Here is a 26,554-nt window from a genome sequence, read left to right on the forward strand (position 1 = left end):
GTTAAGAAATCCAGTGATTGACAAGATCATACTACAAATCACACTTTACAGTCTAATTTTATAAACTATAAATAAAAATTAAATTACAACAGAGATGGAGCCATGAGTGGACACTGAGCTGGCTGAAACCCAGTTACCAAAGGCCCATCATGTATACTTCCAGCTTGTGGCTTTACCAAGTGAATACCTGTGACTTGTAAAAGGTTTGTATTGTACCCTGATATGAGCTCAAACTGGCATTACAGCCCAATCTCAAGTAACACCATTTGAAGGACTATGATTTTACATTTTTAACTGAAAACATGGCCTCTTTAGTTCTCTCTGACCATTCTTCCCACACCCTGATGTTTCCCCTTCATATCACACAGCTTTTGTTTCACTTTCAAGTCCTTCATGCATTTAACCTTTTTTTTTTCCAGTTGCAATCTGCCACAGAAATTTTATCTAATCCATTACATTATCTAATTTGCACTTTATTTTCAACCTGCTTACCCAGAAACCACCAATAACCTCAGGGACTAAGCTGCGAAAAAATCTGAGAAAAATGGAACCAGATTATCTACTTTTACCTGGTCTACAGAGTCATACAAAGTTGCTACCTGCTTGGGTGATGGAGCCTTTGTCTACAGGTTACTCTTTGCCTCTCAGCCCAATACAATGTAAGAAATTGTGTGTTTTTCCAATTTACTTTTGCACCATTAATCTTGATAAAAACATCTAGTCACATGATCTTTTTAGTATTTGCATAAAATATATTCTCCAGTTTACCGTAGTTACCTTCTTTCATTTTGTTTGCAAGCAAATTCTGTGTGTTCTCTTGTTCAAACAGAAATATTTCAAGGGGGTTTTTATCAAAGTACTCAAAAGTAAACAAGAAGCCTTTGACTGCAGCACTTAAAAGGACAGAGTTAGAGAAGTCCCAAGTAAAAGTAACATTTAAATGTACTTCCTGCATGGACTCCCAAACAGACTGGCTTGCTTAATGAAAGAGCAGGGTTTATCACTCTGTACTAAAAAAGATAAGGCGATACAACAGTAACAGCACATTAAACATTCAGAGCTAGAGGGAAGAAACCAGAATAGCCATGGCCCAATTTGTTTCATACAACTGCATCACCTCTCCTGCTGCAAACTACACGAAAGGCACAGATAGTGCCTGGCCTTCAGTCCACAGGCAGTATTTTCAAGGCCAGTTTAAGAGGACAGAACATAAGTTTTGCATTTCTATGTTTAACAAGGTGACTGGCATGGAGGAGACATGGGAGCATGACACCAAACCACAAACGTCCTCTCTACAGAGTCAGCTCTGCTTGGAAGACAAAGGAAGTGGCAAATACCACTGTTTGCTCAGTTTACAGCTCCGTACGAGCTCAGCTTGAACAACTGCAGGGTTGTCAAAAATATCTGTTACAAAACCAGCTATTAAATACAGTAGTCAGATGTGTGCAAAGGTATGCAATGCTTCGGATTCTCCTGCACAGGCATTCAGGGTTAATGGAAGGAGGTGGGGAAGTGAACAAGTTATAATACAGTTGAAAGATTAAATGTAAAAACATACCTTTTGTAGACTAGTTGGGTTCAGCTGTGTTTTGTCAATTATTTTTATGGCAACCTAAAGGAAGAGTTCATGATCAGTATTTTCCACAGGAACAATGCTGCGTTATTACAACATGCTCAAATCCAGCAACAGAAATGGAAAACATGAAAATTACACAAAAAACGCCTAAGTTCCTTCTGCAAATTATGTACTTGTATTTAAACTAGAAGCAGGAGAGTGGAAAAACCCTGGTATTTTAAGAATATTAAGAAGAGAATCTTGCTGAGTCTTTTACTTGACATTAAGACCATCACACTCATAGCAGTGGAAGCTCCAACATCAGACAGTGCCCCGATAGAGAGCAGTGTGCCTACAGATAATATTTACACAGTATAATTACACAACAGATTACACAGTAGTGACTGAGCATTGGCAGTTTCTAAAAACAGAGATTTCAGAGCATATTGAAAGCATTTCCACAAAAATTTGGCAAGAAGTAAGTTCATCTTTGGAAATTCACTAAATATTTGTGTCAATTTGCTCCCTGATGGGTATTAAAAAAAAGTATCACTTGGGAATCAACAAAAACACACTGGCTGTAGTACAACACTTTGGGTAAGTACATTCCTTTACTTGTTCTCATCTTTTCAGTAAATGCTGCACAGAAATATTAAAGAACCAAAAAAAAAAAATCACAAAATAAGCAAAAGAGAAATTCTGTACCATGCTAACTGGTCAGAACCTGAAGATTTGAAGCAATGAATGAATAAGCAACAGAGACTTCAGTGCAATGCAATTTGGATATTGGATGAGGTAGAACAGGAAATGGAATCTTTCTAGAATTACTTGCCAATTGGTATTTTTCCTTTCTAAATTAGAGACTAAACATACCAGAAGTAGCTCTACAGAAGGAGATGGTGCCTCTCAAAGAGGCAAGATGCTGCAACTCAGCTGATTATAATACCTCACTGGTGCAAAGCAAAGGCCTTCAACTCCCCTTCAATTTTTGGCTCAAACAGTAGACGCTGCTCCTTCCCATGCCACAGCTCCCATATCCCTGCATCACTTTGTGCTATCTTTGTCACCTCATTAACTTGGGGTTGGCGACATATGGAATAAAGAATATCTTACAGCAAAGCCAATTTATATCCCTAAATTCAAGTGCAAAAACACAGGGATGGATCATCACGATGGAGGGGGTAAAGGGAACAGTGTTCAACGCTTGAGTGCATCACGGAATTATATAACGGATATGGTGTTTTCTGAAACTGATATTCAAGACTTATTTTGAGCTCTTCTAGATGCAAGATATGATGAGACATGACTGAGAAGCCATCTAAGAATGCTTTTACTTTGGGGAGTATTTTCTTCTAAGGCAAGCTACTGATATTAAAGATCACTATTTCCCAAGGCAAAATTCCATTGCAAAACCTTGAGAAATCACTTCAAAAATACAAACAAGAGAGAAAAACATTAAGCAATAGGTATTTTTATATTAGCAGCTGTGTTCGAAACCAAGAAAGATTTTTATCTCTACCTTTACGCCTGTTGTTAACTTTGTGACAATAGCTCAAAGTTATTTGCTTCCTGCAATCTCTTATAATTCCATGCTGGATGTAGTGACCACTGCCTTTGTCAAAAGCAGATAATGTTATTTGAAAGCGACCTGGTGTTCCAAGACTACCCAAGGCTGTTTACTTGGCAAATGCATTCCACTCAGAAAAGGTTGCATTTGTGTTCTGGGCTGTACCATTCTGGCCAATCTTTGAAAGATGTAAACTTCTTTGAACCCACAAAGTCTTAAGGTACTGTGTTTCTGCAAAACCAGCTCACCTCTCTCAGGGTGCACTTGGTGCTAGATGACCAGAAAGGTCTCTGACACTGTCAAACAAATTCAGCCCTCAGGATATAGGGAAGGTACAGACCTCAGTCTTTCAAAAGACAGACTCTCAGGCATGTTCAGTGCACTAATTATAGCCTTAAGGGCAGGATGAATTTAGAGAATTCCTATCCACATGAACACTGCGGGTACAATGTGTTAACATGGACTTTGAGAGCTTGAACCCATCATCAGAACAGGGAACAATTTCAGGTGCCTTGATAAGGTTTCCAAATCACAGGCAAAGGCAGCCAGCCCTCAAGAATAGTTCTGACAAGCCTGAGAAAGTTAAATGGAGAATTTTTAAAGTACAGTTAATAAAACGCTGAATTGCCTTTCAAAGCAGAAACTTTGCTCTTTTCCCATAAAGTGCATTTGGAATGGTTTCAAGTACTGTGAGCTACGGCCAATGCTGGAGGAATGCAAGTCCACCTACACTATTACACCGCTGCATCAGCCATGATACTCTGTGTGAAATCGTTAGTAGAATTAAAACTGAATTTGCTTTCACCATTCACAATAACATGACTTAAAACATTCCTCCTACATGATTTGAATAAGGGAGTTAAAGAAATCAGAAGTTGGGACACTGAGCAAATTGGCCAAACTGCTACTATTCAGAATGTTTTCTCCCTCTAAAATTTCACTTTTTCCAAGAGAAGAACAGAAAGAAGATGACAATAGATTCCTTGGAGTCAGACTTGGATTCTGAAAGAATTCAGCCTCACTGGGAAACTTCAACTCCCTGGCTATTAACTGAACACACGTCTTCAATGAACAGAAGGATCCATAATAATTTTGGCCACCTCAGTAGGAGCAGAAGGTAGTCTTATCTTTTAGATTCATTTTGGCAAGTACAAAAAACTTGTCAGAGGAAATACCCTTTGATAAAACTACAACAGAAAATAACATGGATTGCAGTCAAAGAATTAAGAAAAGCAGATTGACAATGAAGACTTGTGGTTTCAAAAGGGCAGACAGCCTACAAATAACACTCTCCTAGGCAGAGGATCAAGAAGGATGGTGTGTCCAAACACCAGCTCTAATGCAGTGAAGCTAATCTCTGGCTATGCACTCCCTGCAAGACAATTCAACCCCCTCAAGTTAGGCTGATGTTCTGATCATCCCCAGAAGGGCTAAACATTTCTTCCTTTCTGTAATTCGAAGACGGGCTCTCATCATGCGTCCCACAGACACACTAAAAATGGAAATGAAAAAGAGTCCTAGAACTTACTCCAGTTGGAAACATGAAATCTTCATCTCAAGCAACAGGAAAATTCACAGGGAAGGACTCCTGATGCAAGGAGACGAGCAACTATCCTAAAAGAATGCTTAAACAAACATCTCCTCCTCCCAGGAAGTGACAGAAAAGTGCTGATCTGCTTCAAGATTTGGAAGCTCCTCAGCACAGAGATATAAAGAATTGCCATAAAGTGAAACTGACATGGTCACTTAAAAGGACATTCAGAACAGAGACACAGATAACAACAAGATAAGTGGGGTTCAAAACCAGCAAGAACACAGCAGAGATGAAAACTCATTTAAGTGTAACTCCCCAAACTAAGCATTTAATTTAGGTTTTGATACATAAGATGGGAAAAAGAATAGGAACAAAGACAGGACAGGCAGCAGGAGCAAGTGTGTAAAGCAGGAAATCACAAATTCAGAAAGCTAAGTGCCATCTGGCTGAGGCCAGGCTGATAATATGATCCTGAAATTCTTACAAGAAGCAGGTTTTTAAAGAAGAAAGAAAAAAAAAAAAAAGCATTCTTGCAGCACAGGTTCCTAGCATCTACCAAGAACAGAACAGAAGAGCAGGGTTTAGAAATGATCGGACAATTTTTTTTTCCGATTTATCATAAAATTCCTGAACTCAAAACTGGCAGGGAAAAACCAAGGAAACAGAAGGATTAAATGCAACATATTTTCCTACAGTTAATTGTACCCTATGGAAACACACAAGATATGACTACCTGGACTATTGCAAAGCCTCATCTAGGAGGCTGCATGGAAATTTTTCAACTAGAGAAGCTGAAAAGTGCACAGAATTGGGTTTTTTCCTAAAAAAGATGGCTAAAGAGATATTAGGTTGGAAATAAATGAGTAAGAGTTTTTCAAGGACAAGATTTTGGGACCAATCTTGTTTAATATTGGTATCAGCAACCTTGGCACAGGATGTCAAACCATAATGATTAAGTTTGTTGAAGGAGTTAAGAGGCACCATCAAATACAATGGAAAACTGATTTAAACAACCTTGGAGATGAGTTAGCAATGAAACCGAGATTCAACAACACACAAGGTTGGTGCTGTTGCTGATCACAAGCAAAACACATCAATTTAACAGCCACGAGAAAGGCTAGCACAGTCTAAAGTTTGATCAATAAATACTTCTGTAAGGGCAAGGGTAAACTAATGACGTTGGGGAAATTGCTGTCCAGAATATTGTGAACAATTCTGGTCACAGACATCTAAAATTACCAACATTGTACAGTTCATTAAGCAAGCAGAGAAATTTTACTCATCTCTCTCTTAAGAAAAATAAGAAGTTTTAAATATCTTGAAGACATTTCTATAAAATTAACTTAGTTATTCCCTTCTAAGGAATGACACTCATTCCAATGATCACATCTCAGAAAGTGTTTATGCTCTGAATTGATTGAACCACATCAATTCCATGAGAGTGGAAGAAACTTAGTACATGAACATTTCCAAATTTAGCCAAAGATTTTACACTGTCCCCTTTATTTGTAGAAATTTCGAACGAAAATAATGAACCAGAGGTCAACGCAGTTATCTGCAAGGAAAGGAAAATGTACTTCGCTTTTTGCAAAGTGCGACACATCTCTATCTCCAAGTTCTATACCTATAATAACAGCAAAGAAACACTAACCAACTACTTGCATATCCCATCTTAAGTATCAGTAAAAAGAGGAGGGAACTTAAGTGGAAAGGAGTTAACCAAAAACTTTCTCAACAAATGAAAAGTAACTTTAACATCAGAAGACAACGGGAACTGTCAGCCAAAAAAAAATCCTTCCCAACAGCTCTTGCAAAACGATGTCCCCTCTGTTCTTCCCTCTGTTCTTGCTACTGAACTGTGTATTAGCTCAGAAAAGAGAAATTCCCTTAAAGCACTGCAGTCAGCTACACAGCTTCTGTAAAAGTCCTTGCTGGTATCAGCAAACATTCACTTCATCAGACAGGTTTGGCAAGAAAAGGTCAGCAAGGTGTTTCTCCCTCTTTCAGTACTTAAGAGTTGCTTTAAATAAAACAGCACCAAGAAACACCATCTTGTAACAAGCAAACAGGACTACAGCTCACCAAATCAGAACCACCATTAAGTGCAAGTGATTAATTACATTGCAATGGCACGCAGAAACTAAAAAGGGAGCTGAGTTAGACTCCAAGAAGAGATGCAAGAGAAAGCTTGTCTATACTACACACATTGAGCAAACCGTCACTGACACACAAACTGTCTCTGAACGAACTGAAGCAACTTCCCAAAGCTGCCCGGCACTGCAGACACCCTGGGATGATCCACCCTAGGATTCCGGGGAGATACATTGCTTTGGCAAGAAAATACTGCATTTGGGCTACCTGGAACATAATTAAGTCAACATTCAGTTCTCATTCCCGACTTCCCCTCCAATACAGCCCAGCAGTATAGAGACACTAAGAGGCAGTCCTTCCCACAAGCTTATTTAATTGCTGTATATTGATCTGTTTTTCGAAAATGGAGGATTTATCCAAGAATGTTAGTAGCAAACTTTAACATAATTCAGCTGGACAGAGAATTTGTCAAAAATACAAATTTAAGAAACCATTTCCAAGGGAAATTGTTTTCTAATCATTACTAAAAATTAGTTTTCAATTTCTGCTTTTTTCTACATCAGTGGCAATATCTCTAGTAAAATGTGCTCTATCTCACAGGCTTAGATGATGCTATTCCAAGAGAACCTTCACACCTACAGCAACTCACTGCTGTTTACACCCATACCACTTTACCTCTCTGCCAGTTAGGATGTGCCTTGCCAGTTTCACTTTTGCAAAATTCCCCTTTCCAATTGTTTTAAGGAGTCTGTAATTTCCAATATGTGGCTGTTCATCAGCACAGGAGGCTATGGAGTTCCTGCAGCGAGCTCCAGAGCGCCCAGTTCGAGAGGAAACTTCCTGCCGTCCATCTCCATGGGACGTGTGCTGCAACAAAAACATACATGGGTAAGGCTGAGGAATAAAGACAAAACACATCAGTGATGAGAAGCATACAACATTCAAAAACATCAGCAATGCCTTTGAAGAAACCTTCAAAGGATCCAACTCCAACTTCACGTTCACACTGAACTTTGTTCTGATGGGGGCAATAAAGTGGTGCCCAGTTCACAATACAATATCCACTTCGTCACCTGGTAAAGACAGTGGAACATCACCTGCACTGCAGCAACAGTTGAGCATTTTTAAGTAACTTACATGGACTGCCAGATCAGTTACAAAACATGGAGGTGTTTGATATTATTTCCCATTTGCATTACTGTGCCTAACTAGTGCAGGAAAGCCTTTGGAAAGGAAACACAAAAAAAGCTTTTCCAAGAGCACAAATTTTTAACCTTTACTGGACAACTTATACTAAGCTAATAAAAGGGTTTTTTTCTTTCCTGCGGTACTAAACTTGTGTTCCTACAGATCCACTTGACTGAAAATATCCAGGATGACCTGGAGAACAAGGGAAGAAATCTTACCTAATGTACAGAAACCCTGGATATTGATAGGCTGAAAACCAGTTACAGAGATCTGACTGCAATCTGTTAAGTTCCTTTCACTCCGTTTCCCTGAACAGCTACTAATTGCAAAAAAGAATGGTTATATATTGTATCTGTAACAGTCTTTACTCTTTAGATCGAATGGTTAAGATTAAAGTATTTTTTAATTTCCTGATAGGCTGTTTATGAAAGAGCAGGTGCCCTCCCATGTTCTTAAATCATGGCTGAGCTCTGTACAGCAATCATACTAATTAAAGTATTAGTTAGAAATGCTCAGGAGCCTGCAAATGTGGAGCAAGTATCTGTGTCCACCAAAGATGACACGTTAAACTCATAGTCACCCCAGAAACCCCAGATCTTGCTCTTCTACTACCACTCCTCTTGCTGAAACCCAGTGGGGACAACCAAGAAACTGGCAGACAGCAACATTCAGTCTGAAAATCACTGTAGCATGAGGATGAGATCACACCTCAAGAGCTAACAACCATGGTACAGGCACAAATGAACAAATCCAAGCTTGCATGACACTTGGCAAGTTTCACTTGCCTGATGTAACCTTGTGACCATATACTCTCACATCTTAGGTTCCTTGATTTGTTAATTTGAGTGCAACAGCTGTGATCAAATTATTTTTAAAAACACATTCATTTAATTTAAGAAATGCTACTGATAAGAGCCTATGGCAACTCCTGGAAAATTGTTTCAATAGTTACTATTTTAAAAAACCACACACAACGTTTTAGTATCAATCTGGCTTTAGCTTCTCCTTACTGCCTGGCTACTGCATTGCCACTAGATTTCTACTTCCCATAGAGGTACTTAATTTCTGCGACCACAATACCCCTTCACTTTAGTAAGTGATATGTATATTGAGCTCCCTAAACAGGCTGCTGTACAAACGATTAAAGAAAAGGAAACATTTCCTGTACTTCCATTCAGAACCCTCCCCTATTTTTCCAACATCTTTTTGTGGTGTTCATGGTGGACACAGACCCACTATACCAACAGTAGGTGCAACAGGACTGAACACAGAGGCTGCATCTTCTGTTCAACACCCCACTGATTTCACAGGGGCAGAACTAACTCTCTTTGCAGAAGACTGTCTGTACCTGACCACCAAACACCAACCCTAGCTCTTTCAAGAATTATTGCTTCCCATTCCTGGATCCTTACATGCACGATCACATTTGGCTGAAGTGAAATGCAAAGCTTCCCTTCATGCAGAGTATCAAGTGCTCCTGATGAGTGGCCCATCCTGCCCTATTTCATATTCTAGCAATTTTATCCTAGTTTTCAGGAGCAAGAGAACATGTTTCTTCCAAACCACTAATAACTGGCATACGAACAAGAAGCACACCTGTTCAATATCCAGTAAAATTTCAAGACTTGGTAATAATTCAGTGTTCTCAATAATATCTTGGGACCTACAACAACTGGGTAAGTGTTTTATCAATCAGTAATTCTCAAGGAGAGGAAGGACGAGCAGTCTACAACTGAAGGAACTATTAAAGCCAGCGAAACCCTATATTAACAATTTCAGTATTTTGCATGTCCTTAATGTCAGGCTGGTGCTGACTGTTCATGCCATTTTAGCCACCCCTGTGTGTACTGGCACAGCAACGTCAATCCTCTGTATTTCCCTAAACTTTGACTTCTAACAAACCTTGCAACATACAATGCAGAGAACTTCTCTGTCAGCTCCGTTTGTACCTTTTAGTCAAATTATTCAGACCAGCTAGAAAAAAGCAGCAACTGCTGATGCTAGATGCTAACATCCTCCTACATTGCTACCCCTGGTGATCAGGGACCAGGATGTTCTGTAGAGGGCCAGGAGGATATTTCTTGGATATATTAGAGGAAGGTTCATTTCAGTTCAAGTACAGCATCCCAGGAATACAACTGTACTACTTACATTGCACTTCACAGAGTTGATAACTTTCCTCAGAAAAAGAAGCATATCAGAACTATTTGAACTACAGCCCTTCTACACCTGGGCACTCAGCATAAGCTGGCTTAAGTAGGAGCCAGACTGCCTCCCAGCAGGGCTTGTTAGCTTAGGCTCTCCAGCAGACAGATTGAACAACTTGAATTCAACTGCTTTTGAACCACACAGCTGACTCTGAAAACAGAGTAGCTGTGCTGTCTTGTGCTTGAACTAAAACACTGCTAGTCCTGAGCTAGCCTAAGAAACAGTTGAGATGTGGGCATCAGGTACCACATATACCCAAGCCAGAAAACAGGTTAGACAAAATTGATTGTACTCATACCCTACTTCACACAAACACTATCAGGCAAAAGAAAGATCCTGTTATACTAACAAACTGTATTCCACATAGTAAACCACCCAGTTAATGTGTCTTGGGAGCTTCACTGTCCTCTTGTTGAGAAACTACTTAGTGTGTCCTATAATTTTTTTCATGCTTCCTAGTTTTGCACTTAAAGGGAGGAATTAACAGCTGTGAACTAATTTATCGACTAGGGTTGATAAACTGAACACAATCTCCTTGTATGGAGGTTTGCACTTCCACCCTAACCCAGATTATTTCTTTTCAAGAATATGACTTTTTTCAGCCGTGGGTTTTAAGTATCAAGCTGTGCGTTCCTAAGCAGTTCAGTTCTCTCCAATTGACTTGCTCACAGCCATGTTTCGCTCTGTAGAAATCCAGCCCTTTGCAACCATATCTAATTTAGACTATGTTCCACTTTACATAAATAAATCTATCAGCAAGTCCTTCCTCTGTCAGTTCCATTATTATACTGGATAGACAACAAGCTTTCTAAAAACCACAGAAAACAGATTGTCCATTTCAACATGGATTTTCTTTTGCATATGGAAATGAAGGAAGAGCATAAACTCAAAACTGAATGAAAGTGTTTCTTCCAACCGAATCATTTTCAAGAAGCCATGATAGGCAGATGGAAAGCTCAATGGTGTGGGCAAAAAGCAAAATATAGGTGGTCCAATAAAAGCTCAAATCATGCATTGGCTTGTATAGCATCTGGCTGTACTCAAGTACTTCCCAGGGCAGTTTCCTCAGCAAACAGATTAACAGCGCCAATCTCAGCCTGGAGAAATGGTAATAGCATCTTCTGCACTCCAAACTGAGGTGCAGGTCTTCGCACCCTCAAATCTGCAGATTTTGCCTCCCTCACTACACTGACCCCCCCCAAACTCTGTTTAATTTCAGGCTTCTTCTCCAGGTCCACAATTTATATGGTTTTAAGAAGGAACGGGGTTTGTCTTAAAAATGTAAGATTTAAAATAAGCGTGTGTTTATTTGTATTAAGTTTCCAAACACTGTGGTAGGTGAGTAGAAGCACCTCTCCTGGAGGTGCTTTCTGTGTAAGAATAACACTTGCTAATGAACTCACCATGGCTGAATGACTCCCAAAATATCTGTCTTCGTGCAAAGCAAGACCATTACACTGTAGAGGGAAACTGAAGCAAGGAGATTGGGAACTTTGTGTGACTTCAGGTTTGCCAGTCACCACCTCTTTTAAAAGTTTCCTGAAATCCACTCATGACAAGAAAGCCCTTTCTTCGGTATCTTGGCATGCATCAGATCCCATTTAAAAATCTTTTAAACACTTCAAAGGTTTGTTCTTTTTTTTGCACCATCCATTTTCAAGCTACCAGGACAACCTTTGTCATTAAAAAAAAACCCAAACAAAACATTCTTCTCCTCCTCCCCTCAGCCCCACCCTATTATTACTCAACCCAGAAGGAAATGAAGTAAAACATCTCCGTTTGTGAGAGACCTTATGGCAAGGAAGGGACTGAACCCAAGACCAACTACATTTGGAACACAACACAAAACCCACCTTTTCGCAAAAGCCTTCCCCCAATGATGAGCCGACATCCTTTCATAGCCAGATAATGATTAGCATGAAGAGAAAGAAAAAAGAAAAGGAAAAAAAGTAAAAAGCAAATGAAGTATGAGGGTGTCAACAACTGAAATCTTTTTGGTAGATGTTAGTTTTATCCAGTATTGTATGGTTTCAGGTATCTTAACATTCAGAGTGTTAGAAACACAGAGGGCAGGGCATGACTAGTATCAGGGTTCTTGTACTGCTTAAGAAGGTGCCAGAAGTTGAGGAAAAACCTGAAAGAGACAGAATCTGATATCCATTTGAAGAGCTGAAAAACAGTAAGAAATCAGAATGTCCAAGACCTGCAAAAATCAATGTTTAATTACAGTAAATAGGAAACTCTTTCTGAAATGGGGGGGTACAAATGGCATTAACTTTTTAAAAGTATGTATTTAATACAATAGTGAGAACTAGCTTATGATCAGCCAAAATGAACTAATAAAATTTAACCTTACTAAAGTCTCTAGGAATGTTTATTACCTTAGCTGCTACCTTACCTCTGTATGAAATAGTACAAAGTGATATTACAGAATTTCTTGGAAAGCTGTCAAGACTAGTAACTATCATGACAGCCTCATTTCATTCAGCTTTTTTAACTGTAATAAGAAAAAACTACTTAAAACCTATAATGTTAATAATGTAAGCATTCCAGGACATGATGAACATTTGAGACACTAGATTGCTTCATTACCTTAGCCTGGGCACACAATATATAAACACATGGTAATCTCTGGCTGTGTACTCCCCACCAGCACTCAGTATTTATAGAAAAACTTACCAGGAAACATACCATAGCTTGTTTTTTTAAAAAACTCAGAAATATTTTAAATCAAACATGTCAAGACAAAATTTCACTGCAGCCCTTCCTAACAATGTGTTGTATTTTATTTCCCATTCTCATTAGCATCTTTAAGAACACACAAACTGCTGAGTACTACTCAGTGTAAAAAGGCAGCCCTAAGGATATGCGCAGAGGTAGCATCTTCCTGAGCACAGATATCCCTGAACCAGCACAGCAGGGCATCCTGCAACTGCTGACGAAGGAATTCTACTGGGAAGTCAAAACAGAGACTTACGTTTCTGGCAGCCACCAAAAGGTGCCACAGCAAACACTCAACCACAATTGTTTATATACCAGTTACTGCTCTGGGATTCCCTAAATAATCATGTATTATAAAATATTATATTATTTTCCTAGATTATAAAACAGGAACATGTCAGGTGAAGATGTCCTGTACTTGTCCTGATTTTACTTCCCTCCTACCAGTGACCAAGGCACAAATCAGGATATGGAGTGAGGTGGATTTTGTCAGACCCAGTATGCATATGTTAATGTTTGCATAACCAATTATTTGCTTCCAACACATATAATTAAAAGGCAGTTTTTAGACTAGCTTGCTCCATAATCAATCTTAAGGGTAAACAGTCACGGCTTCCATCTCACAAAATTTTAAAGGATCTCCTACACAGAAAAATGCTATCCACCTAAAGTGGCACTGAAGTTATCAACCCATGAGGGCAGATTTATTCACTGACATGGGCTACAGCCCAACCATTATGGATGTTGTGATCAAGTGGAACAACTCAAAGGGTCAGAATTCATCAAGTGAGACAAAGCAGACCTTCTAGAAATACAATAAAATGTTAAGGGAGAGAAAACACTAATTTGGATGTTTCCATTGTGAAAAGGGGAAGATTTCACTGTGCAGTTCTCAGCCTATCATAGTGTTCATTCATGTAATTGGTATGACATTCATGAAAATGAGTGGCTATTTTAATTAGGTCAGATCTGTCAAACCACCAGTTTAAAGGGGGAACCTGAAGAGTAAACAGGCTTTAGCACATGGAAGCTATACATCTGACACACATTTCCTAATTCCTCCACACCTCAGTGGGGAAGGCAAGATTAATGAAAAAAAAACAGGAGTAACACTCAGGACATAGCAGCTTCAGCTCAAACTGGGCACAGCAATGCAACTCCCTACAGTGGGCAGGCTGATGGAGCCAGACAGTAGGGATACAGAACACTTTCACCTGGCAGAGGGAACACTGCTACCCAAAGCAACATTTGCACACTCCTAATTCTGGCTACTGACCAGCAGTGGGAATTGCGGTGGGAATTGCTAGTGACAAGTGCAGCACTGCCCTGAAGACCAGAGTGGGGAAGTGCTGACAGCAAAGCACTAACAGTCGTCAGCAAAGGAAGGATGCTCCCCCCGCAGACAAACAGGGTCTGGCTCAAGAGTCCTCCCATGTAAAACCACTACAGCCTCTGCAATGTGTTTGGCAGGATTTGGTTCATGGTCTATACAGCATATGAAAGAGAGTGAATCTGTAATTCCATGATTAGCACTGAACAACACAACAGTGAAGAAATCCTGCTTATATAATCAAAAAGATAAGTCTGGTGCCAGTTACAAAAGCTCTTTAAAAGCTCTTTTGTTGCTTCACATTATCAGGATCTAACATTCATCATATCTTTCCAGCCAAAGTTCCTTTACTGCTGATTAAAATGGATATTTATTGACATCAGCCTGGGGAATAATAGCTAAAGAGCCAACCATATTCTGTTCTTCATCAACAATACTGCCAACTAAGTTTTTTCCAGAATCATCACTGTCAGTAATTACATGCTAAATAAAAAAGAAAAAACCCCAACCACCTCACAGTTGGTTTTCAAAAACCACATTGAGCTTGCAGATAGAAAACTTTGCTTAGGCTTTAACCCTGCAGGAACAAATTTTATTTGAAAGTCAATTTCTGTTTATATGTATTTATATACGTACAGAGCTCAGCAACTTGCTGCTTTATGGGGCAAGAATTCCTCTTAACCCAGGGGTTTCATCCTTATCACAGGTGTACTCAGTATCTTTCAGGTTTATATTTTAAGAGCAGTATGCACCTATTTATCATATGTTCTAAAGAATTTTAGTGGCAGATGATCTCCACACTAAGCAGAGCCAACCCTGATATGCCATGAGCCTAAAAAAAAAAGTGACCTCCATTTTTGATCTGGCTGACACCCATGAGGCAGCATTACTTGACTGAAAAGAAGAGGAAGTTGCAGACACATGCTACTTATATATCATATGAAATGGAGATCGGGAGAGACAAATGCCTCCACTCTTTGAATTCCTTTGACTTGAGTCACCTGAGACATGTTGTCAACAGGAACTGTCCGCTTACATCAACATGAATATGTCTTTTGGCTAGAACTAAAATGGAGAATCGAGCAGGTAAGGATACCAGGTGAGTGGGTAACAAAGGCAAGGAAGTCTATGAAGTTCAATGTACTAAATACTCTATTTCCTCTCATTTATTTTCTTCCAGCAATTCCTGTAGTTGTGTTCTGTTTTTCAGATTGCTACTTCTAAGGCCACAATTTAAGTCACATTCAGTGCTACTAATGAATTAAGTCTAACTTTGTTAACATTTTCTGAAGTAAGGTCCCGCAACCTATTTCTGAGTTATTGAAATAATGTAAAAAAGGGAAAAAAAAAGTTTGTTTCCAGGAACAAAAAATCGCCATTTGCAGTTGTAATTACGTATCTGTTATTGAACTAATGTAAAAAAAAGGAAAAAAAAAAGGTTATTTCCAGGAACAAACCATCCCAATTTACACTGTCATAAATATGTATCTCTGTTTGTAGATGTAACTCAAGTTACCTTAGCCCTAGAGTGCTGTGCTATGACTGGCTTAATTCAAACCAAAACAAAAACACTAGGAAGCATTTCTAACCTTCCCCACCTGCACTGGACATTGTGTTTGCAGCCACAGAATGGAGATAACCCCACTTTTCTCAAGGGTTTATAGCAGTCAGATCAGAGCTGACCAGACCCGTCACACAGCCCCACAATAATTAGTGCTGGCACAAACCACGGGTGGGAAGAGGCATCCGAGGCTGATGCCCCCAGCAGCCTCCCATCAGTGCGAGCTGACTGAAACCAACTGATTAAACACCACAGCACAGGCTGTTCAGCACAGCTAAAAATTAAATGTCTCACTGTAAAAATGTGAAAATCCTAGCAGCTGGTGACTCGCAATGTCGCACAGCCTCACCAGGTATCTTCTGAGTACACAGTACCAGGCCTATCAGGCATCAGCATTTTTTTCTGCTCTGGGGACTTCTGACACTAAGAAATACATTCCAGGTGAATTCCTAAAATATTTTTTATTTATAGTTATTTTGCCACCTTCCCCTGACTTAATTCAAACCAGAACATTTATTACAACTGGTGAAAAATATGGAAGAATGTAGATGGTCGTGTAGAAGAAAATCTGTCACAACTCTTGGCCACAGGAACCTCAGTCCCTTCTTTAAAAAAACCCACAGGATTTCATGCTACGGAAGAAAGCATTCCAATTACAGATCTATTTGTAATAGGAGAAGACTGATAAATAATACATAGAACAATGCAAGCTTGCATATTGACTGCAAATGCTCTAATGCATTTCATAGTTAATTGGTAATAAACCAAGACATACTACACTAACTTTCCCAGTATCTTAAAATACATTTCTGTACCTAACCCTGCCTTTACTAAATTTTTTTTAAATAAAGGGTGATACTTCTGCTGCACAGAATCCTTTTGTGCAAGCACAGTTGCCATCATGCTGGCATTTTTCAATAGCAAATTTTTCACATTAGGCACAGTCATGGAGATAAGAGTGTATTTTAGTCTTGCTTTTCCTCAAATTACTTAAATTTTTAACTCAGATTGGCCTGCAGAACCAACACATTCAAAACAGTTACCCTTTTTCCCCCCAAAAAAACACAGCTGTGCAATGAACACAGAGGTTTTAATTAAACTCTTTAATCCAAGATTTTTCTTTTCTATTTCATGCTGTTAAAAGAAGTAATCTTCCAACCTCCATACCACCTGTATTTCCTTGTTTCTATCTATAGTTTGCTATCATCTTCCCACTCTTTGAATATTTTTTTTAATGAATAGTTATCCTACTCCTCACAATCTTGCTCCTTCTGCTCCTATTTCTTTGTCACTGGTTGTCCTCCATCCTGCCATATGCACATTCCTCTGTGACTCCTCTCATCTTTTGTTTTCCACCTTCTATCTTCCTTTCCCACAGTGTTTCCACACTCTTTTCTCCTCCATCTTCTCTCCCTTCCTTCTCATCACTAGTAAAACAGGTTTACTCATTCTTCTGTCATCTGAAGTCCTTCTTCTGTGGCTATCCTGTCTCCCAGATTTGCATGAAGGAGGTCTCTGCTGTCTCTGTTGCTTTCTCTCTCACATGTAGGATTATTTCAGATATTTCTGAAAAAGATCTGATCCTCTCCTGCACTTCTGTCCCCTAAGCAGCTGGCAGCCACTCGTGCACAAGACATGCCCAGAGAGGAGCTGCTCTGTCTCTGCAGTGAGGAGCCAGCTCATCGCAGGCCAACAGCCAGCTTCCAACTGTCCAAGTGTGAAGTTCCTATGATCACAGATCATCTGGGATGCCTTTCCTCTCAAAACCAGGTGACTCGGAGCCAAATTCTTTAATCTCAAAGGCACTAAGGGCTTGGTAGCTCTGAGTAGCTTTTGGGGACAGTCACTGTGACAGTATTTCCACTTCAGCATGTCTTGATAAGAAGCCTTAGGAAAAAAAAATAAAAATCAAGTACTGGCAATTACACCTTTTTTAATCAACAGGACCTGCCAACGGCTGAACGTGGTTAACTGCAAGCACAGACAATGATAATTTACACTCACTGTCATTCTGGAGGCTAACTTCATTTTCAAAACTGCAAGTATAGGCATGGATAAGCTATGATCAGCACACTTCAACCAGATTCAACACCAGCCAAGCCTTTGTCAGCAGTGGTAACCTTCCAAGCAGAGAGAAGGCATTAATGGGGTCCATAACCACGGCCCAAAGGCGAGCTGAATACCTTGGCACCTCCTAAGCCTCTTCAAAGAGTCCTCTGAATATTAACTAATTAGACTTCTCTTATGTGAAAGAGAATGAATCAAGGTTCAATTTACTTGCCAATACAACACACCCAGATTTGGGGTAGAAGAATAGCTAGCTGAAGTATCAAAATTATTGCATTTGGCATTAAAAAAGAGACCTGATGTTCACAGCTGTAGGGGTAATTCACACAGACTAAATATTAGATTTAAATTTAGTTTTTAAGCAAGGCTGAACAGAAGACAGTTTGGTAAATTTCTAGACAGCTGATGGCCAAAACATCAGAGAACTTCCTGAGGAATATGGTATCGCACTGGGGGGGGGCTTGGCTCGCTGGATCTGGTGAGTTACTTGGATTAATCACTCCCTGTCAATGTCACTACCCACAGGTATTTCTGTGGACACCAGCACAGAATACAGCAATTGAAAAATATGCCTTATTCTAAACCTAAGGCAATTCATCTGCAAGCAAGACAATCCATGTATGTCAAATTATGAAGATAACTAAACAGAAGTGTTAGACCAATATTTTGAAGTGAGAACAAGGTGCCTTAAGTGGAAGACATGTAAAAATCTAACTTCAAGTGCTAGAACACACAGCTTGTGAATAATTATGTCTCCTCGAGCACATATTAAGTCTTTCCACTGTTAAGTTATCCACAGTTGAGTTTGAATTAATTGGGGAATCTGATCTGAACAGTTTCTAAAATGGTTTACTATGTGGCCTCCATACATTCACATGAAGCTTGAAAACCCCAGTCAGGTTTGTTATACACGAAAACAATTATCCAAATAAACTCTGCATAGTATTTTGTAGAGTATGTTTCAACTTCAACTCTCCCCATGGCATAGGAAGGGCCGCATAATATTTTAATTATTTTCTTCCACAAGACAGGAAGCTCATTGAAATTTTACAACCAAATATGCTTAGTTGGCTTTTTGCTCAATTCAGCCCTTAGCCTGCAGGTTGCATGTAGTGCTAAAACAAATAAAGATCACAGAAGTCAGAAGTGCCTATTATGTCAATAAAATCTAAATCCCTAGTAATGCAGTAATTGTTCCATGCAGCATGTTTTCTAACGCTTTGTCTGGTCTTGTTTTAAACAATGGGGCTACCATCACTTTTCTCGGACTATTTATGGTCTGGAACAATCCAACAGTTTTTCCTGATCTTTAACCAAAGTTTCCACCTTTTATGCCAGTCCAAAACATAAGAAGCCCTTGCGCAAAAAAAAATAGAAAAGCCTCCTCCATCAACCTTAGCATCTATCTTGTAAAGAACAATCAGATAGCCTTTACAAAAAGCTGAATACAAAGTTCACCGATCAACTCATTTCAGACTACACTGAGTGACAACTCCCTTCTGTTTATCATTTGGGGACATGTCACAGCCCATGCAGAAAAATGGTCAGACAGGATATACCAGGATCAAGTAAGTTTTAACTTAGGAGAAATATAGTTTCTATCTGCAGAAAGGGAGTCTCCTGCCGAGCTTCGTTTGTTGCTATATGCTCATGTGGTAGGACTACTTTTTTGTTGTTGTTCTTTCTTCCTTTAGTATACGACCTTTGTGACTGACTTAATCTTGTAAATAAAGTGTCAATTCCTAAACCTTGGCTTTGTCAAGGTAAAAAAAAAAAAAAAAAAAAAAAAAAAGGGGGGGGGGGAAAAGTGTAAAGGGAATAGGCTCCCTTGCGCGAAGGGCAATTCCAATAAAGAAACCCTTTTAATGTAATCTGAACAGGTGACTAGCCTAACAGCGTCATTACCATCGGGAACCCTGCAAATTAAGCAGGGAAGAGGCCTATTATCTAGGTCACCTAGCCCACCCCTAGCCAAGCTGAATTATTCCCATCTGTTTACCAGAGGTTTATTCGGGTGCTTTAGCAGTAAGTTTGCATATCAGGAGAAGGCAGCAGCCCCCCAGAGCTCCCCTCCCCACCGCGGATCCCCGTTACCGACATAACCAACGCGATCCTCCCCACCCTGCCACACTCGAATAGTACAGGGGGAATTAAAGAAGGGACACCGGCTTTGGGAGGGGGAGGGATGCCCGCAAACGCCACGGAGCAGGCGAACCGCGCTGCGGAGGGGTTAAAAAAAGAATCAATTCAGAATAAATCGGCAATTTGGGCAGCGTAGGGGCGGCGGGCGGTTGCTGACAGCGCCCCGCGGGGCGATGCCCCCGCGGCGGGGCCGGGCGCGGTGCGGGGCCGGGCGCGGTGCGGCGGGTCCCCCGCGGCCGCGGTACTCACGTTCTCGGTGTCGCGCTCGTTCACCGTGGGCAATGGAGTCCGAGTGGACATTTTCCCTCACTCGGGCGGCCGCGGCGGCGGCGCGCACAGACACACACACGGGCCCCGGGCTGCGCGTCTGCTCCGAGATGGTGGTCGCAGGGAGCCACCATGAAGGACGAGGTGCCTGGCGGGGGGCGGCGTCGCGTCGGTGCCCCCCCACTAGATCCTCCTCGGGGAGCGGAGCGGCCTCGCCCCCTCCGAGTCCTTCGGGCTCATCCTACAGCCGGGGTCCGCAGGGGTCAGCAGCGGGGAGGGGGTCGCCTCATCCAGCGGAGAGTGGATGGAGCCGAGGGAAGGGATGGAGCCGAGGGAAGGGAGGCGGCGAGGGAGCGGCTCCGGGGGGGAGGGGGTGAGCGCAGGGCGGGCGGGTGGAGGCGGCAGCGGGGCGCCGCACAGCCCGGCTTCTCTCCGCTGCCGCCGGGGCACGGCTAGCGCAGGCCCGCCGCCCGGGGGTCTGCCCTCTCCTTCCCCCGCCGGGGCCCCGCTTCACCGCGCCGCCGCTCGCATCGCGGCCCGCCCCAGGCTCCGAGAAGGCCGGCGCCCCACGGGCTGCGGACGGTCGGTGGGTGCCCGCCCGCCGCTCCCTCCCTGCCTACCCCCCGCCCGCCCCGCTGCCGCTCCCGGCCGAGCCAAGATGGCCGCGCTGCTCCTCCGCGCCAGCCCAGCGCCGACATGAACCGGAAGGTCCCGCCCCCCGCCCGGCGTGTGCGGGGGCCTCGGGGCCGGGACCGGCTCTGCCCTCCGTGCCGGCCCCGCGTCCTCCAGGGATCGGCCCCTGCCCTCCGTGCCGGCCCCGCGTCCTCCGGGGATCGGCCCCTGCCCTCCGTGCCGGCCCCGCTGTCCTCCGGGGAGCGGAGTAGCCCCGGGGCGGCACAGCTTGGAGTGGGGTTCGCCTTTGTGAGACCCCACCTGGAGCAGTGCTTACAGTTCTGGTGTCACCAATACAAGGAGGATATGGAACTGTTGGAGCAAGTCCAGAGGGGACCTCGAAGTTGATAGGAGGACTGGAGCATCTCCCCTAAAAAGACAGATCGAGAAAGTTGGGGCTGTTTAGCCTGGAGAAGAGAAGGTTGTTTGGGGAACTCAGCAACTTTCCAGTGTCTGAGAGGGACTACAGGAAAGCTGGAGAGGGACTCTCCATCAAGGACTGTAGCGATAGGACAAAGAGTAATGGGTACAGATTGAAAGAGGGGAAAATTAGATATTAGCGAGAAATTTTTTACTGTGAGGGTGGTGAGGCACCAGAACAGGTTATCAGAGAAGCTGTGGATGCCCCATCCCTGGAAGTGTTGAAGCCCAGCTTGGATGGTGCTTTGAGCTATCTGGTCTAGTGGGAGGTGTCCCTGCCTCTGGCAGGGGGTTGGGACTCGGTTCTTCCAACCCCTTAACAGTCTGTGATTTTATGATTCTACAAAGAGCCCCTCAGGGAGCTGCAGGCCCCCCAGCGTGAGAGGAGATGCGGATTGAGGTGGGGTGGGGAGCTCAAGTGTTGGGGAGCACCGTGGGGCAGAGGGGATGGAGCTGCAAAGAGTGGCTGGAGAAATGGCAGATCTCCCTGCAGAGCCAGCCCTTAGCTGGGGATGGGGAGAGACCCTGCTGCCCACTCACAGCCAGGGGAAGGGACACTGGCATGGGTTGTCCGGGAATGGGTCATCTGTGTTCAGGGTTTGGCCCTTGGGCCATCTGCCAAAGCATGTCCTCCCTTTTCTTGGGCTTTCCCAGCCCAGAGGATGGTGTGTAGTACAGAAAGGAGCTCACACCTGGCAGGGGTCTGAGGCTGGTGTTGGCAGATCTCACCTGGTGCCATCAGATGCCCATACAGTGTTACAGCACTGCATTTTCGTACCACCTTGATGCTTGGGTCATTTGTTGAAGGAGGGTGGAAGCCTGGGCTATCAAAACATTCTTTGTATATCCAGTAGTTACTCTGCACAATCCTTTTTAAGTCTATAAAGAAGATCTTGGTATAGTCATGAGTAGATCTAATTATTAATGAGAAATGAGAAAGAGAAATAACTTCTGTATATTCAGTATGTAGATGGTTTTAAACCAAACCTATTTCTCTTTGGTGTTTATTTTTTTTTACAGAGAAGATATGAACTTCTGTAGAAAAAAAATGCTGGATCTGGTGGGATTTATAGAAACTTGGCACATCTGCAGGTCTGGCAGCCTAGCAGTAACATTTTGTCTTTCTAAAGTGTAGTTTCTCTGACAAACTTTATGGCTCTCATAAATATTTGCCAGCTTAGCCCTGAAATCCATCCTATGATGTCAGCGATATTTCCCTTGCGTTTAGAGACACGAGCAAGGAAAGATGGCCTTTGAACACCACCCAGTAAAGTTGCACATCTGTTACTTCATTATCAAAATGCTCCACAACACCTGACCTGCACATTTTCCTTCCTAACTCTCTCATTAAGCTGATGTCTTGCTTTGTGTTAATGACAGGAATTTTGGATTTCAGGACTCATCTCTTGTGCAAATGTTTGTATTTCTGTGTGTACATGCACATCCACGTGTGTGTTTGCTCAGACAAGTAGTGGAGCCACTCTCCCTGGGAAGCAGGCAGGACCCTTTGCACAGAGCAGGGAGTGGGATTTGTCTGTATCTGACTTGTCAAGGTCAGTCACGAAGTCTAAAGCAAAGCCAGGAAAAGTATCCAGATCTCCTGACTCTGCTTTTGCCACAGGGCTGCTGCTTCATCTTTTTCTTTTTGATTGCCAGTAGAATATGTTCTTTACAATGTGTTTGTAAAAAATTGTAGTTGAGTTGTGACAGAGTCAGAAAAAGGGCAAAAAATGAGCAGAGGTTTCTTTGGGTTGTTACCCAGCCTAGTGTTCTCACCCTGCACTCATGGGCACTCCAGCCAGCATGGGAAGGTTGAGCTGGCCGCGCTGGAGCGATTGGCAGCATGTGAGCAGCACACGTAATTCTGTTCGCACCTAGGAGTGTGCCTGTCCTGATCTGTGGAAGCTCTGTGCACAGGCATGAAGAGGCATTAAACTTAGCATTGTGTTTTACATACTTGCATTTCTGCTCTGTGGAAGCAGTAGTCACTCTGATAAAATCTGAACTGTACAGTGGTGGATAGTCAGATGAAATTCCTGGGCCTGCTGATACAGTAGGTGTTCCACTATTGCCCTTGATAAAGTCCACATGTAATACTTGCAGTCCAAATTTAAACGGGCTGGGAAGGGACACAGGGAGCCGGGGAGCTGTGGGGGGTGACTGTTTGTATCTTTCAGGGTCATGTTTTTCATTGGCAAAGTGATTTTGGAGTAAGAACTTTTGAAGTGCTTGAGACCACAAAAATAATAGTAGCTGATTTTGCTATTTTATTGCCATTAAATGGCAACATTGATTAGAGCTGGTTTTACTGTGTAGCAAAACTTCCACAGGGAATGACAACTGCATAGCAGGTGCTTTCTTCTGTATTTCATTGTTGCTATATTCTGCTTCTCCCATTTAAACAGATGAGTTAATTTCAAAGTGTATTCATGTTCTTAGAAAGTGGGCCGTAGAAAAAAGCTGATTGCATGGGTTTCCTCTTTCTTTGTTGTCCATAAATATTCTGTGTATTATCAGGTACTACTTAAGCCACATTCACAAATCAGAAGGTGATTTTTTTTTCTTTTGTAAAGGTTCTGAAAACTCAGAAAGCAGTCTCATAATCCTATCATGCTTTCTGATTCTTGTGCTATCACTAGTGATACTGACAGTGATTTTGTAAGGGGGACTTAGCTGATAATGTATGTATATTACCAGAATAAGCTGCAATTTGCGCTTTGAGCTGTACTGGCTACAGTGCTAGCAATTATAAAAACTTGTTTTTGCCCGTAGAGCTGGAGAATATGACTCAAAAACATACAGGGAGCAGATTCTGCTAGTTAAGGTGCCTTTTTAATGTCACTTGTTTGGCTGCCACCTCACAGAGAAAACAATATGATACAGAACGACATCATTGTGGTGAAGAATTTAGAAGTTTTTTCTTCTGGACATCAAAAGCCACACTAAGAACCTCTTAACACTGCACTGCACAGAGTAGACTCTAACAGCATTTGCAATCAGAGCACAAACTGTTGGACTTGATTACAATTGCTGGGCAAAACGTAAGGATTAAGTTTAATGTATTCATATGCGCAGGTTTTAAGTCTTAATTCTGGAAGAAGGATTACAAATGCAGAACTGACTGAAGAATTTGTATTCTGCTCACCGCTCTTTAAAGGCTGGGAACCGAAAGGCATCAGTTGGTAGAGGCAGGTAGAAAATCAGCTAATGTAATTGTTATAGGTGCTTTGTTGTGCTCTGCAGCTATGGCAGTACTTAGCAGCTGGGAATCTGCCTGGGTATTAAAATCATTTTAGTTTATACAAAAATTCCAGTTTAGACTGATAGTTGTTAGCCCTGATGAAACTTTTTGTTTTTTTCCTTGAGCCTTTGAAAATCACATTTTAAAATATGTTACATCCACTGGGATGTAGCTAATATTATTCATTCTTATTCCAATGCCTTTTTTTTCTCTTGTAGAAATTCTAAGATAATTCCATGCAGTGGAAGATTTCCAGGACTGTTTTATCATCAGTGTTGTCTTTAGAACTGAAGTAGTTCCTTGTGTTTGAAATCAGTATGTGCATTTGGTTTTAAAATCTTAACTTCCAGACAGTGTTTTATGGTAGGAAGAAGTGTGTGATTCTAAAAATATCAATGACAAAGCTATTGATAGAAAAGGACTGATTACTGTCTGCAGCCTGAATCAATAGTCCATGCTCAGTTATAATGAGGCCCAAGTGCAACCTGCTGCAAAATGTGGTATTGACAGCAGAGAAAAGATTGGAAAGGGAAAAGATCTTCCTCCTCGACTTCATATCCTGTAGAGACTGAGATCTGAGAGGTGGGAGAAGATTTTGTGTGTGTTAATTTCTCCCTTTAGTCCATACAAGTGCCTGGGGACAGCAGAGTGGCCGTGGCACTGCAACTGCTCTGCATTCCTCAGGTGAGGAGAGGTTCAGGTTCTGCGCTGCAACCATGGGCAAACAGGAGCAAACAGTGGTGGTTCCTGAACTGCAGGCCTCATTTAACTCCCTTCCTTAGGGCCAAGCATGCTGTGCTTTGCCTGCAGAGCCATATGGTGCGGTGCATGACACGTGAACCTTCATGATGGGATCACTATCAAGTGCCTGAACTGCACTCATTCCACCACCATTTGACGCAAATGCCTATATGGATCATAGCTCCAGGACAGAATCACAGTGCTGCAGAGAGCCGGGTGAGAGCATTGCTCTCATGGGTTGGCACAAGGTCACTGTTTAGAGAAGTAGAGGATTGAAAATACCTCCTTAGCTTTCCATGACCCTGGTGCCATGTGAGTTGCAAAGGTGATACAAAGGACAAGTAGCCAGTTGGTGGTGATGCTAGCTCTGAATTTGACTCCATATGTTTGAAGCTAAAATAGGTGTTTTATAGCAAGCCTCTTCCGTTCCTACCAGCACATGACCCCACCAAAGCAGCATCCTAGATGCTTTGCCATCTAAGTCAGGCATGTTAGTGTGCCTCCTACACCATTTCCTGTGTGGTTGATACTGAATCAAAGACTCCATTCACAATGAATAGATGACTCCTGAGCATGTCATGTTTTCAAGTGCCAGTTCAGAACTGGTGTGCCCAGGCGATAGTGGGAAGTAATTGTTTTGTAGCAGTAAGATAAATTCCAGGGCTTTTGGGTACAGGTTTCCCTAAAAATTGGTATAGCCCACACTTGTTAAATCCTCGTTCATACAAGAGTGTGTGTCAAGGTCCAGACATCAGCTGAACCTCAGTAGTTTCTGAAGGCACTTTAGGTGAGGACCCAGGTTGTTGCTCATACAGTCTCCAAAGTTTTAACAGAACCAAGCCCTGAAGTCCCTCTGTGTATTCCCCTGAAGTAACTTGTGTTTGATATGGTTTGTATGTTTTATTTAAATATTACCAGAGGCAAGGAATCAGTGAGCAATTTAGGAAGACTGTCCATGTGATTGTTCTTCCTCACTTTTAGAAACCTTTTCTTCTGCTCTGGATATGCCTGCTAATGACATCTTCCAGCTATGGGAACTTTCCTCCTTTTGTGTCATGGATGATCAGACTTTTACTCCAAATCAGGACCCAGGTCAGCCCACATCCATCTCTCTAAGAAACCGAAGAGAATAAGTCTTGGGGTCTGTTATCAAAAGGCATCCTATTCCAGTTTGTAAGCAGTAGTATGCATGTTGCTTCTGATTCATCTCTACCTTATCCATTGGTTTGTGCTGTGGATACCAGATGTG

General features: G+C 42.0%; 1 protein-coding gene across 20 annotated transcripts in view; it reads right to left on the bottom strand.

Annotated features, from left to right (window-relative positions):
* The window catches only part of MARK3 (microtubule affinity regulating kinase 3), a 62,799-nt gene extending 41,944 nt beyond the window's left edge, over positions 1–20,855 (bottom strand). For 5 of the 20 annotated variants that reach the window (XM_032112890.1, XM_032112889.1, XM_032112894.1 and 2 more), the window contains exons 1-4: positions 20,214–20,854; positions 11,997–12,035; positions 7,423–7,614; positions 1,559–1,612 (exon numbers count right to left, since the gene is read on the bottom strand). In XM_032112890.1, coding sequence (XP_031968781.1) covers positions 1,559–1,612; positions 7,423–7,614; positions 11,997–12,035; positions 20,214–20,264 — 336 coding nt within the window. In that variant the 5' untranslated portion in view covers positions 20,265–20,854. Of the gene's footprint in view, positions 1–1,558; positions 1,613–7,422; positions 7,615–11,996; positions 12,036–20,213 lie in introns of all 20 variants that reach the window. The other 15 variants (XM_032112897.1, XM_032112899.1, XM_032112896.1 and 12 more) reach the window with 7 other exon arrangements.
* Between the last annotated feature and the right edge of the window lie 5,699 nt (positions 20,856–26,554).

This window comes from Corvus moneduloides, chromosome 6 (assembly GCF_009650955.1).
Source record: "Corvus moneduloides isolate bCorMon1 chromosome 6, bCorMon1.pri, whole genome shotgun sequence".
NCBI lineage: Eukaryota > Metazoa > Chordata > Aves > Passeriformes > Corvidae > Corvus > Corvus moneduloides.